The following is a 15,720-nucleotide window of genomic DNA, read 5'->3' on the forward strand; positions in this document are numbered from 1 at the left end:
CATTAGGATAGATTTCCAACAGGGAAAGAATGACATTGCACGAAGTACCTGACAGATTGGGGCAGCATTAGCCTTCACCAGCAATTTGAATGAGGAAAGAGTTCAAGAAGCCACAAGGCGGGACTCAAGAGGAAGCCTTCGAGAATTTCCGCCGCAACAAAAGTGGAATGATGTCTACAACAGATACAGTAGCAAAGATGCGGATTGAAAAGACATTATTTCTACGACATAAAATAGAAGAAAAGTAAGCTCAAGGGCGTGTGGAAAAATGAAAAGAGATCGATAAAACAGGTACGAGCTTAACATGGGACGCTGCGGGAAAATTCTCTGAGCAGCTCTGAATCTCCTTGCTTGATTTTGAAGATGTCCTCCATTCTTTTTTCAACTTTTTGAGCTCCCGAGTGTGCTTTGATAAATAAATCTGCAAGCTCAGCAAAAGAATTTATAGAATTTTCAGGTAAGAGAGAATACCATGTTAGTGCCCCTTTAGTGAGTGTTTCACCGAATTTTTTGACCAAGACTGATTCAATCTCCTGCTTAGTCAAATCATTGCCCTTGACTCCTATTGTAAATGCAGTAACATGATCTCTTGGGTCTGTTGTCCCATCATACTTTGGAATATCGGGCATCTTGAACTTCTTTGGAATTGGGAGAGGGGCGGCACTTGGCTTCCATGGCTGTTGAGAATATTCAATATCTACCCCCTTGATCACGGGTGGTACTCCGGGTATTTGTTCTATGCGGTCGTTTTGCTCCCTAAGCTGTTTCTGCAATGTTAGTACTAGATTTTGCAAATCAGAATTAATTGGATTACCTGGGTCTCCCTCATGTGTTTCACTGGGGGGAACCTGAATTAATCAGTCCAGAACGAGGGTTCTCCAAAGTATTGTTATTTGGAGTGGATGTGGGTGGAGCAGCAGGTAATTGACTAACAAAAGTTTGTAAAGCTTTGTTGACCTGAGTAGCGATAAGTTTTTGTAAGGCATCATCCATAGCTTCAGCATTTTCAAATTGACCTCGTTCTTCTGTGTGAGACCCTTCAGGAGTGCCTTCACGAGATTGTCGTGGTGAGTCTCGTGGTGTTTGATCATTTTGCGGATCTCCCTGATTTTGCTGATTGATTGGGTTTCCTTGGATATTGTCATTGTTGTTCGACATAGTTGATTCCACAAAGAAAATCAAGCTGAGATATAGTTGATTATCAGATTCCCGGTAACGGAACCAATTTGTTTAACCAAAAATTAGATTTTAGGTCAAAGCTTGAATTTAGAAGAACACGGGTTACTGATAATCGGAAAAGAGTATGAAGAAAGAAATTTGAGAATAATATATGAAAGCTAGCAAATCAGGGTATATTTCAATAGTATTTTTTTTTTCCGTGCTTACAATTGTTTGTGACTTTCCCTTTTATAGCCATTTTGGGAATACAGACTTTACCTTTGTCATAATAAGACTATTATGAGAAATTAATGACTTTAAATGTTACGTTATGCAATCATATACGTTAAATACATATTCTCTAACGTTTCCAGTATTTAATACTCATTAAATGCTGTATCTGGGCTCTTTTTTGCTATCAGATTCATTCCTTTGATTCTTCACGATCTTTGACCTTTAAATGTCTTGAATAGGTACGAGCGTTGAATTGCTTGTATGACTGCTCGTGTCTCTTCTGTTTAACTTGCTCGTGTCTGTTTGTTTAACTTGCTCGTGTCTGTTGCTGCTCGTACCTATTGAACAACCTTAATTTTTTTCTGACTATTTGACCAGTCTACGTGTCATGACACGTCACCATATCTATATAAATACAATTTTCCCAATACATTTATGAACAAAATTCACAAAGACAGTAATAAACATAAGTTCTATAAAGGAAAAAAATAGGGTGTAATTGCTTGAGTGGTTTTATCAGACTTCTATTATAACTTTCTCGCACCTTCTTTTCCTTTTCTATGTGCTTCTTAATATTTTGCAGGGACTCCTAAATATGAACGTAAAGAAAGATTGTGTGCTGTTGCTTTGGTGCCTTTGACGTGTTTTATGAAACTTTTGCAGTGTTCTATATATAATCTTTGCATTGTTGCATGCAGTCCTAATTTACCCGCCAATATCAAAAGAGAAACAAAATATATACTTAACAAATAATTTAGTTGTTTCAGGCATATCACCGAACACCTTGGCTTCATCGGTCTCTATAGTTTAAAATCCATCATATTGGGTAAAGAATGAAAAATAACCGGAAGAGTAACCCCTTCAGTTAGAAATTATCACAAACTACGCAATATTAACATTTAAAGATATACATCACCATGAAAGTGTGCTAACAAATAGTTCTTAAAGTAGCAAAGACCCATATTCCATAAGCAAACTGAATACTACAAATTTCTGCATAAACAATTGGATTTGGAGTAACTAATAAGTGCCAAAAGTCAGAAAGACATCAACCACTGAGATTATACAATTACATGCACCCAGTATATATTTTTTTTTACATGCATGTACAAATCATAGAGAATTACTAACATGCATATAAAAATTTAGCACGAAATTATGTTGAAGTGTAGGAAAACTAAAAAATTGAAGTAAAAATGGTAAAACTTTCACAAAACCCGAAAGTGATGGGCAAACATCAAGGCAAGAAAGGAAAAGGCAGAGGACCAGAAGTTGCCAGTGAAATAGAAGCTAGAAAATTAGAAATCACAAATAGAAGAGTTAGTGAAATGATATCCAGTAGGGACGAAAAAAACAGGAGAGAAGGAAAGAAAATAGAGTGAGGAACAGATCAATATGGAACTGCTTGAAGAAGAAAACCTTTAGGTCCTCGTAATTTAAAAAAAGAACTGTACACGCGTCTTTACGGGAAGCAATACCAATTTACTCATAAAGTAAGTGATATTTACGAAATTGCCCTTTGCCGTATCAAAAACGTTTGCTTATTATATAGTTAAATAATTATATTTCATCCTTTACCTTACTTTTTAATATAAAATTATACTTTGTATTTTATTTTTTCTTAGTAATGTTTGAAGTTTATTCTACATATTGTTGGTATATGATATCATATAACAACGACAAACGATACAATCTATCCAAATATTGCCAAACAAGCTGTAAAAGACTCCATTATTTTCATTTCCCCCACCCCTCACTCCCCACTACAACCGGAGAAAATGTACATACACATACACATTATGGACTTCCTCTTTAGCTTTATTAGCTAATCTTCATCCACCTAAAAACTCCATCACCATCTTCCTTTAACCCATAACTTACATAATTTTCAAATTACAAATTAATGCACCAACCCAATTTGCCCTTATAATTTACCAAAATTAAGTATTTGAAAAGAAATGTCAAAATTAAATTAGAGCCCGTTTGTATTAGCTTTTTTTAAGTGTTGTGCCCAAATAGCTTTTAAGTCATTTTGCAGTGTTTGGATAAAGTAAAAAAGTACTTTTAAGCACTTGTTTGTAAGCTAAAATAAAACAAATAAGCCAAAAGTGTAATAAAATAATGAAGAAGAATATTGCAAAGAAAGAGAGAGAGAGAGAATTCTTATTGCTTTTGGGAGGATATACAATGGAATAGGACCCCTCTATTTATAGGGAAAGAGTGACTTAGCCACCAAGTAAAATCCCTAAGATATCTCTAAAATATAGAAATTCACCTTAAATAGAATTCTATTTATAACACTCCCCCTTGAATGTCTATTCAACAAATAATGTGCCTTGTTAAAACCTTAACTAAAATAAAACTCAATGGGAAAAAAATTCTAGTAAAGGAAAAAGAGTACACATATCTAACAATACGCCTTTTGGTTGCCTCGTTAAAACCTTGCAAGGAAAATCCAGTGGGACAAAACTTTGTAAGAAAAAAAGAGTGCAACGCGCATTAACTCCCCCTGATGAGGGCATCAATTCACATACTTGAGCCTTCGCATCCCGATCTTGTACACTAGCTTCTTGAAGGTTGACGTCGGTAGAGATTTTGTGAACAAATCAGCCATATTATCACTTGAACGAATCTGTTGCACATTGATATCACCAATCTTTTGAAGATCATGAGTAATAACTTTGGTGAAATGTGCTTTGTCCTATCTCCTTTTATGAATCCTCCCTTCAATTGGGCTATGCATGCTGCATTGTATTCATACAAAATCGTGGGTAGTTTTTCACATTTTAAACCACATTTGTCTCGAATAAGATGTATTATAGACCTCAACCACACACACTCTCGACTTGCTTCATGAATAGCAATTATCTCAGCATGATTAGATGAAGTAGCCACAATTGATTGCTTAGTCGATCGCCAAGATATGGCAGTGCCTCCACAGGTAAACACATAACCTGTTTGAGATCGAGCCTTGTGTGGGTCAGATAAATACCCAGCATCGGCATAACCAACAAGATTGGGACTGTAATTATTGCAATAAAATAAGCCCATATCGGTAGTTCCTTTTAAATACCGCAATATGTGTTTGATTCTATTCTAATGTCTCCTTGTAGAAGTAGAGCTATATCTTGCTATGACATTAACTAAAAAAGTTATGTCAGGCCTTGTAGTGTTAGAAAAATACATTAGTACACCAATTGCACTAAGTAGCTCTTCATTCTTTTCTTGAGGTCGGAATGGATCCTTATTCACATCAAGTGGTCGAACAACCATTGGAGTAGTTAATGGATGTGCTCCATCCATGTAAAACCGTTTCAATACCTTTTCTATGTAGGCAGATTGATGAACAAAAATTCCGTTTGCCAAATGTTCAATTTGCAAACCAATACATAATTTTGTCTTTCCGTGATCTTTCATCTCGAATTCCTTCTTTAAATAATCAATTGCCTTTTGGAGTTCTATAGGAGTTTCAATAAGGTTTATGTCATCAACATATATGGCAAGTACAACAAATTCCAATGTTGTTTTCTTCATAAAAACAAATGGACAAATGATATTATTTATATAACCTTCCTTTAATAAATACTCACTAAGACGATTATACCACATTCGTCCTGATTGCTTTAGACCATACAAAGATCTTTGCAATTTGATTGAAAATATTTCCCGGGACTTTGAATTATGTGCGTTAGGCATTTTAAATCCCTCAGAAATTTTCATGTATATCTCATTATCAAGTGAGCCATAAAGGTAGGCGGTAACCACATCCATTAAATGCATGTCAAGCTTTTCATGGACAGCAAAACTAATGAGATAACGGAACTTTATAGCATCCATAACGGGTGAATATGTCTCTTCATAATCGACACCAAGCCTTTGTGAAAATCCTTGTGCAACAAGGCGTGCCTTATATCTTTGTACCTCATTTTTCTCATTCCTTTTACGTACAAAGACCCATTTATAGCCAACAGGCTTAACATAATTAGGTGTTTGGACTACAGGCCCAAAAACTTCACGTTTCGCAAGTGAATTCAACTCTGATTGGATTGCTTCTTGCTATTTTGGCCAATCACGTCTTTATCGACATTCTCCAACAGATTGAGGTTCAAGATCCTCACTATCTTGCATAATGCTAGATGCAACATTATGCAAAGACATAATCCACCACTATATCCACTCGATTCAAATTTGTCTCAATATCGATTTGATTTATTGATAGTTCCTTATTTTCTTGAGTCTCGGGCTCGGTGGTTTCCTCATGAATCTCAGAATTTATTAAATCGTGGATTTCTTCATGGGACTCTTTCGTAGTGTCATTTTGATCATTTGTTTTCCTTTTTCTAGGATTTCGATCCTTAGAACCCAATGGTCTGCCATGTTTTAGGCGTGGTTTTGACTCATTAGTATGACACTAGAAGATTGTCCAATAGGGACATCAATACGGATTGGAACATTCTCTGCAGGGATATGTGATTTTGTTATCCTTTTCAGATCCGTAAATGCGTCTGCCATTTGATTTGCTATTCTTTGCAAATGGATAATCTTTTGCACCTTTTTTTCACAAATAGAGGCACGTGGATCAAGATGAGATAATGATAGATTTTTCCACAAAATTTTTCGTTTGGCTTCACCAATTTCTCCCCCTAATTTTGGAAAAAGTGTCTCATCGAATCGACAGTCTGCAAATCGTGCAGTAAATAAATCCCCCATTAATGTTTCGAGGCAGCGAATAATGGAGGGCGATTCAAACCCAACATATATTCCTAGCTTTCTTTGGGGATCCATTTTGGTGCGATATGGCGGTGCTACAGGCACATATACTGCGCATCCAAAAATTCTTAAATGGGATATATTAGGTTCATGACTCAAAACTAATTGCAACGGGAAATATTTATGATAATTTGTCGGTCTGAGACGAACTAGCATTGCTGCATGCAAAATGGTGTGACTCCAAACAGAAGTGGGCAACCTCGTTTTCATGAGTAACGGTCTTGCTATCAATCGCATACGTTTAATTAAAGACTCTACAAGTCCATTTTGAGTGTGAACATGAGCTACAGGATGTTCCACTTTTATCTCAATTGATAAGCAATAATCATTAAATGCTTGGGATGAAAACTCAACAGCATTATCAAGTCTAGTAGACTTAATTGGATTATCGGGGAATTGCGCCCATAATCGAATTATTTGTGCCATTAATTTTGCAAACGCGAGGTTGCGAGATGACAATGGCACACATGAGACCATCTAGAAGATGCATCTATTAAGACCATAAAATATCTAAACGACCCACTAGGTGGGTGAATAGGTCCACAAATGTCCCCTTGTATACGTTCCAAAAATACAGGGGACTCAATCCCAAACTTTGTTGGTGATGGTCTAATAATTAACTTGCCCTGATAACAAGAAGTGCAAGAAACTTCATTATTTAATAGAATCTTTAAATTCTTTAATGGATGCCCATTTGAGTTTTCTATAATCCGTCTCATCATAATTGATTCAGGGTGTCCCAAACGATCATGCCAAAATACAAAAGTATTGGAATCATTAACCTTTTGATTTACAATAGAATGTGCCTCAATTGCACTAATTCTTGTCCAATACAGGCCACAAGATAAAGATGAGAATTTCTCAATAACCCTTTTGTGGCCAGAGACATTTTTGGTAATGATGAGATATTCCAGATTATTCTCATCTGTTGTCTCAATATGATATCCATTTAGACGGATATCTTTAAAACTCAACAAGTTCCTCTTGGACTTGGAGGAGAACATTGCATTCTCTATGATAAGTATTGTAGCCCTTAGCAGAGTTATAGTAGCTCTTCTAGAGCCTTCAATTAATTTACGACTACCAGAAATTGTAGTAACATCTGCCTTAAACATACTTAAATGAGAGAAATATTTCTTCTCTTTGAATATTGTATGTGTCGTACATGAATCAACAACAAATATTTTTACAATAGAACTTTGATTCAAGTTTGCTTTGTGGAATATCCATATTTGCTCTTACATCTGTAAGTTCCGGTTTTCGCTCCTTTTTCTTATTTGTTCCTCCATTCCGGTCATCAAACCCCCCCTACCCCCCCTCCCCCCCCAAAAAAAAAAAAAAAACATGACCACTTAAGCCGATCGATCGATAAAAAAAGTAAGCAATACGAACATTTAGAAGACTTACTTTAACAAAGTAGAGTAAATCGTAATTGTTATCATATCGTATCCTTTAACTTATTTTATTAGATATTGAAAACTTAAACATGTTACTTATTAACCAAATTTATACATAAAATGTTACAATTTCTATTGTTCAACTCCAGTAACTGAATTTTTCTTTTTTTTACACCACAATTACTTTAACAAATAATATACTAATCCTTGAAGACCAAATAAATTGAAACATCGCTTGCAACGAATACTAGAACTACATTTATTAAAAACGAACTAACACTATTCCATAAAATAAATAAAACTAATTGATACTAATGACTACTACTCATGTAAAGAAATGTGATTACATGATGTTTATTAGCTACTACAAATATGCAAAAATAAAAATCAAACTACTCAATCATCTTTAACCACAGATCCATCACCCATCAAGTGGTCTATTTTTTCATCAGGGTGCTCAAAGAAGTCTGCCACATCCAAGTGGGTGATGTCAAATTCATTGTCATAAACAAGATTAGCTTCAGGGCTTTTATTCTTTAGAGATGCTTGATAAAGCTCAACCAAATGTCTTGGTGTATGATAAATATTTGCCCAATGCCCTTTTCCACCGCAGCGATAACATTCAGTTTCTGAACCATTTGCCTTTGGCTTCTCATTTTCCCCTTTCCGCTTTTGGTGGTTATTTTTCTTTGGTGGGTGATTAACACCAAGAGAATTTCTTCCTTGTCTACGGCCATGGCCACGACCACGACCACGAATAGAGCCACGGCCTTTTCCATGCTTAGCATAATGAGAATACACCTCATTCACTTCAGGCAATGGTGTAGACCCAGTGGGTCGATTTTCGTGATTTCTCATGAGCAAATCGTTGTTTCATTTAGCCACAAGGAGAAGAGAAATCAACTCAGAGTACTTCTTGAAACCTTTCTCTCTGTACTGCTGTTGCAGGACCATATTGGAGGCATGAAACGTTGTAAACATTTTTTCAAGCATATCATAGTCAGTGATAGTATCTCCACAGAGTTTCAATTTAGAAGTAATTCTGAACATCGCAGAATTATATTCAGAAACAGACTTAAAGTCTTGGAGCCTCAGATGAGCCCAATCATATCGTGCTTGTGGAAGGGTGACCAACTTTAAGTTGTCATATTTTTCATGTAAGCCATTCCACAAAACAAGTGGATCTTTGACTGTGAGATATTCTATTTTCAAGCCTTCATCAAGGTGATGGCGCAAGAAAATCAAGGCCTTAGCATAGTCTTGGGTGGATGCTTTATTTTGTCTTTAATGGCGTCTCCAAGACCCATTGCATCTAAATGGATTTTAGCATCCAACACCCATGTCATATAGTTCTCGCCGAAATTTCAAGGGCAACGAACTTTCTATTCATAATATCAGTCATAATTAAAAGAGGAGAAAAGTTATACCTTAGTCTTCTCAAAGAGCTTCTTGAGGCGGTAGAGTCTCGTGCTGATAACGTGAAATAAAATAATGAAGAAGAATATTGCAAAGAAAGAGAGAGAATTCTTATTGCTTTTGGGAAGATATACAATAGAAGAGGACCCCTCTATTTATAGGGAAAGAGTGACTTAGCCACCAAGTAAAATCCCTAAGATCTCTCTAAAATATAAACATTTACCTTAAATAAAATTCTATTTATAACAAAAAGTTAAAATTCCTAACTAATGAATTTTGACTTAAAAGTCACTTCAAAGTTCAAACAAACCCATCCAAACGGGCTCTTAGAATAGAAGTTTTGTCCGACCAAAATAGTTTTGTCAACTTTGCTTTAACTTTTGTGGTTCCATAAATGAACATCTTAGGATAGTTGTTTGACAGCATCCTGCTATTATAATTGTTGAATCTGCTTAAAATTTAAAAGTACTTTATCCCCACCTTTTTTTTTAAAACAAAACAATTTATCAATCTCTCTCTCCTAGCAGATCTTACACAACTCCAACCCCATTGATATTGGACATTATGACACCATTTTCCATTTTAAATTGAACATGATTGTTTGGCTTTGTTAAAAATTAAAAGGAAAGTTAAAAGAAGGAATATGTCAAATACACATATTTTTTGAGTTTCGAAATAAAGAAGAGGATATAAACTACTATAGTACAAGGAAAAGGTAAAAACAAGGAGAATCTACGTGGTCTACCCATTAAAAACACCACTTAGCTCTATATACTTTTAAAATATTTATTTTACATTCTATACCTATTTTATAAAACTTTATTTACTTCTTAAATCTTTAATATCATTATATGCCTTTAATATATCCCACCTTTTAAGGGATTAGATAGTCTCCCCAGATTCTTTTAGAATATCTTCAATTAACATTTAATTGGGATAAAACACCATATCTTTCTCAATACACCGTATCATGAATTCTTGCACTGATTTATTCTCTTCCTTAATCACATAATCAATTCTTCACAAGAAATTAGCGGATTGTGGAGGAAAAGATGAAGAGGAAATTGGCTTGCTTGCTCTAGCGATTAGAATATTGTGGTTTTTATTTATGACTGAATAATGTATTCTTCTTTGGAATATTATGGGATTTTCTTTACTTTTGTTTGAATACAATATATTGCTTAGAATATTAATTGACTAATGGCAGTATTAATTGAATACTGCGCTAAAATATATAAATATTGTATTACAAATTAGAATATTGTGGTTTTTACTTAGAGTTGAATGGTGTATTCTAAATTGGAGTATTGTGGTACAGTTTAAATATTTTATTTCAAATTAGAATAGTATGGTGTTTATTTATGGTTGAATACTGTATTCTTCGTTAGTTAGAATTATGATTTTTCTTTAATTTTGATTTGAATACAGTAGTATTGATTAGAATATTAAATTTTGTGAATATTGTATTCCAAATTAGAATATCATAGTATGTAATTATAGTTGAATGTTATATTCCAAATTAGAATATTATGATATGTTTTGTTGATTATTGTATTTCAAATTTTAAAAAAAGTCACATAATAGAAAAAATCGATTTGCAACCAAAATCGATAATAACCCCGTTAATAGAAAAATTCACATAATTATCGCTTTTTCATACTCCACCATATTGAATCATGATCGGTATATCTTTCATTGCAATTGATGAAGTTTTTGGATTATATAAAACTTGTTAGATAAAAAATAAAGGACTTCTAGTGGAGAAGAGGAATAGAATGTTAAGAGTAAAGAGGTAAATTTCAATATTACCAATATTATATATTTAACTATGCACGTTTCAATAGTTATGCCTAAATTTAAGGAATTTTATCCCCTTAAAAGTAGTGGGTAAGATTCTGTATTTTGGTAAGACAGGTATACACAATAATTATAATTTTACTATGTAATTTCAGTAGTTAGGTATATAGGGTAAACAGTTTCTGTAGACGGGTATATATCAGCTAAAACGAAACCAACGTGGCGGCGGAACCTAAAAGGGCCTTTTGAGGGGCTTCAGCACGAGTGGGTTTGGGCCTCTATGGCAACCCGAGAAAATAATGGTCCTAAAGAGGGGTAAAATGGGAAACTAGGAATCTAACATTGGCGGGAAAGAGAGCCGTTGCTCTTCTAGACACCAAAAAACTGGCGCCAAAACTCTAAATTTCCAGCTGCCCACTGCCCGAAATTCGACGGGCAGCCCACTCTTTTTATTTTCTGTCCCCCCTCCTCAAAATAAAAAAAATTCTCAGAATATTAATACCAAAGATTCTTTACGAATCTCTCACTCTCATATTTTCTCTAATTCCTTCAAATTCTTCTCTCTCTCCAAAAAAATTTCCTCTAACTTTCCCCTCCTTCATTTTAGCGCCATTTCCCCCCTTTTCTTTCATTCAAAGTCTTTTCATTTCCACCCCTTTTTCTCTCCTCTTGACTGCACAAATTCTTAGAATCTTAAAAACAAGAAAGACCCTTTTGGTTCATTCTTCTTGTTCTCTTAATTCCTCCTTCCTTTCAGCCAAAAATCCATATTTTTGGTTCCTTTGATATGTTCCATATAACAGAGTCTTTGTTTCCAAGGATTTGAAGAGTTATCTTTGTTCCCACAAATTTTCTTAAAATTATTTACAAAGTTAGCGTCTTTTTAGTTATTTTGGTGTTTGTTAAAACATGGGATTTTCAAAGAAGCACCAAGTGGAAGGAAGTAAAGAAGAGAGCAAAAAGTGGGTAATTGCTGGAATTACAATTGTAGCACCTTTGAGGTCAATTTCTACGAAGCCAAGAGAGGATTCTGAAGATGAAGAAGAGTGTTCAACAACTCCGACGGCGAGAGATTCAAGGATACCGGAAAGACTACCATGCCCTCCGGCGCCGATGAAACGCCGGCCAAAGTCCACGTGTCATTATAATAGTGTTAGGGAGTTCTTTAATCCGCCTGACCTTGAATCTGTATTTATACGCCATGTGGAGAGAGCTAATTAAGACAATAAGTGGAGTATTAGTAAAGGGCCAAAACCAAAATGGAACAAAAGAGTGGCCCTTTTGCTTATTTTTTTGCTTTTTTTTTTTGAGTTTGTGGTAGGTTTTATTAGGTTAGGAGTTAGGTTTGAGNTGCATTGTTGAGATTCAATTTTGGACATAAAAGTGATTATAACTTCAGATCATGGAAAATATTCCAATTCTGCTGCAACATAGTGGAGAATGGGATGATAACAATAATTTCATAAATTTTCATGTTGATGCAATTCTAATAAAGACCTATTGGAAATTTGAACAACTTCTCAGAGAAATTGCAAAGCAACTGCAAAAGGACAGTAAAACAATAGTTATTCAGTATGCTATTGCTCAAGGATATCCATCAATTACAATTTGCAGCGATATGAGTGTTAGTGTTTACATGGAATTGAAAAAATCAAGTGCAGGGATGACAACATTTCCCCTGTGTGTGTCGTTTGCTAAAAACACTATAGCTGCAAGCACCTCCAGTTTCGATGTTGCTCCAATTTCATCAGAAATTGCAGAATTTGGAAACACTGATATGATTACTACGTTTGATGTGCAAGAAGGAGATGACGCCATTTTAGAACTTGATGATGCAAACATCATAACTGATCAATTTCATCAAAATGTTAAAAAGGACAAATTTACAAAGACAAGAACCTGCTGGCTCTCGTTATGAAACAGTATGCCGTAAGGGAAAAATGCCAATTTCGGGTTCATAAATCATGCCCAAGAAGGTTCGTCTGCATGTTTTCAAGTAAAAAACTATGTGATACCTATATAGTATATAAAGTATGCTAAGTATCAGTATACTGCTATAGTATATAAGTATAATATATCAGTATACTATGCGAGTATATAACTGTATTGGTTTGTCTTTTTTATTATCAGTAAAACATAATACCAATATAGTATATATGAATGCTAAATCAGTATACTATGTGAGTATAGAATCATTTTAGTTATCAGAAACGTACATTGAAAGAAGAATGGCACAACATGGATGTGGAGTGCTTAAACAAAAGTATCATCTTTAAATGGTTAGATGTTTTTTCTTTTGTCTGGGATGAGTGGAACTTACATGTTTCACTTTTACATTTAAGTTACTGACATATGTTCTGCTAAAGATAGAGAAGGGTCTTTCTAGCCTGGAGCAGTTAAAACCGAATCAAGAGCTTGGTGACTGAGGAGTTGAAACCGAATCGAAAGATACACAGGGAATAAAGATAAAAATAAGCACAAGTGCAAGTACGACCAACACTTACTTCTTTAATTTATTTATAACTGAGACCACGATGCAAACAAGGGTAGCTTAAATGGAAATAATTTTATAATACTAGGCTTAACTAGAAAAATATAGTACATTGTCATTAAGTTATTTGTTGGAACCTGGTCCCCCAAAAAAGACCGTATGCACAAAAGCATTATTGGTAATTGGTTCATCATCAACCCGGTAAAGTGCGTGGGCATCTTCAAACTCTGATACTAGAGCCCCAGGATCCTCACTTTTTCCATCAATCAGAATTGAAATTTTGTATGGATATAAGTATACCAACAAAGTATATAAGTATACCAACAGAGTATACCATGTGAGTATATAATTGTATGGATTTTTGTGTGTTTTTTTATCAATAATACATGATACATAACTGTATTTGTATTATAAACAGGTATATCCTTGAATGCGTGAATAAAAGATGCACTTGGAGACTTAAAGCATCAAGCCTGCGAGCATCAAATCTTTTCAAAGTGACGGATTTCAATTCTGTTCACAGTTGTTTAACTGATAAGAGATTTTGTTCACAAAAGCAAGCTGTCTCAGCTTTTGTTGCAGCTGTGGTACAAGATAAACTTGTTGACCCGAAAACCATATATACACTAACAGATATCCAAAGAGACATCCAAAAAGCATATGGTATGGACTTGAGCTACATGCAAGCATGGAGATCAAAAGAAAAAGCAATGCAATTATTGAAACGATCACCAAGTGAGTCATATAAGAAAATGCCAATATATCTTTATATGTTAGAGTACGCTAACCCAGGATCAGTGACACGACTACACACTGAAGGAGATAGGAGCTTCTTGTATGCATTCATAGCTATATATGCATCGATTAGAGGATGGATCTATTGTAGGCCAACAGTTGTAGTTGATGGAAGTTTTTAAAGTCAACATATAGAGGGACCATACTCACGGCTTCCACGCAAGACGCACAGGGTAAGAATACAATCCAATCACATTCAGTTAAGAAACAAAAAAGATTTTCAAATATTATATGATACCAGTATGGTATACAAGTATACCAACAGAGTATATAATTATTTTGATACATACCTACACCTACCTTTGACTACTATATGAAATACTAAATTAATATTGTGTGTACAATCCAATTATTTTCTGTTAAAGAAACAAAAAAGATTTTCAAATTTATATGATACCAGTATGGTATACAAGTATAACAACAGAGTATATAGTTATTTTGCTACACACCTGCACCTACCTATGACTATACTACTATATGAAATGCTAAATTAATATAGTGCATTGTAATTGATATTTTGTTCTTTGGGTTTACAGGACAAATTCTACCCCTCGAGTATGCAATTGTTGATTCGGAAAATGATGCATCGTGGGAGTGGTTCTTCGTGCAGTTCAGAGAAACCTATGGACAAAGAGAGGGAATGTGCATTGTATCAGACATGCATGATGGTATATGGAGAGAAACTTCAATTGTCTATCCAGAAGTCCCTCATTGTGCATGTATGTTCCATCTGTGGAACAACATAAAGACAAACTACAGGAAGAGCCAAAAACAAATCAAAGAAGTATACTTTGCGTTAGCAAGAGCATACATTGTTGAAGAATTCAACAGACATATGACAGAGTTAGAAGCTATTGATAGTAGAGTGAAAACATACCTGATGGATATTGGATATGATAAATGGTCTCGGGCGCATTCCAAGGCAAATAGAACCATGACCATGACATTGAATATTGCGGAATCAGTAAATGCAGCAAACAAGCACGCAAGAGACCTCCCAGTTGTGAATTTGCTTGACTTTATGACAACATTGATTCAAAAATAGAATTACACCAATCGGAAGGATGCAGTGGAATTATTTATGAAGATTGGTGCAAAGTATGAAAAAATATTGGCAGATAATACTATCTTATCACAGACGATGACGGTATGCATTTTCAAAATCATAAAAACACTGCATGTACTGTAGTTTTACTTTTTTACCTTAGTGATTTCACTAAACAACTCAATATTGTTATTTAAAAAATACTATTACTTAATATAGCTAATGACTTTTCTTAATTAATATTATACTTGGTGTTGCCATCAACTGAATTCTTACATTTAGTAATTGATGGCCAAACAAGAAATGTGGTACGCCTACATGAAAAAAAACTGCACTTGTGGGAGGCTTCAGCTAGACGATATTCCATGTCCACATGCAATGGCAGTTATACAAAAATTCCATATGGATTCATACAAGTATTGCTCAGATTACTACATCATAGACTACTTACTGAAAACATATGAGATACCAGTAAATTCTTTGCCTAATGAAACAACGTGGCAAATTCCAGAACATGTCTCTTCGCAGGTGGTACTGTCACCAAAAGGAAAAATCAAACCAGGAAGACCTAAAAAAGAAGAGAGGCATAGGAGGCTGGGAAGGAAATACAGTTACAT

General features: G+C 34.8%; 1 protein-coding gene across 1 annotated transcript; it reads left to right on the forward strand.

The window, feature by feature from the left end:
- Window positions 1-11,270: 11,270 nt before the first annotated feature.
- On the forward strand, window positions 11,271-12,116 carry LOC109241669. Its single transcript, XM_019408429.1, has one exon. It carries the CDS (start codon window positions 11,682-11,684, stop codon window positions 11,991-11,993), a length of 312 nt encoding a protein of 103 aa, XP_019263974.1. The 5' UTR covers window positions 11,271-11,681; the 3' UTR covers window positions 11,994-12,116.
- The last annotated feature ends 3,604 nt before the right edge of the window (window positions 12,117-15,720 follow it).

Source organism: Nicotiana attenuata, unplaced genomic scaffold (genome assembly GCF_001879085.1).
Source record: "Nicotiana attenuata strain UT unplaced genomic scaffold, NIATTr2, whole genome shotgun sequence".
Lineage (NCBI taxonomy): Eukaryota > Viridiplantae > Streptophyta > Magnoliopsida > Solanales > Solanaceae > Nicotiana > Nicotiana attenuata.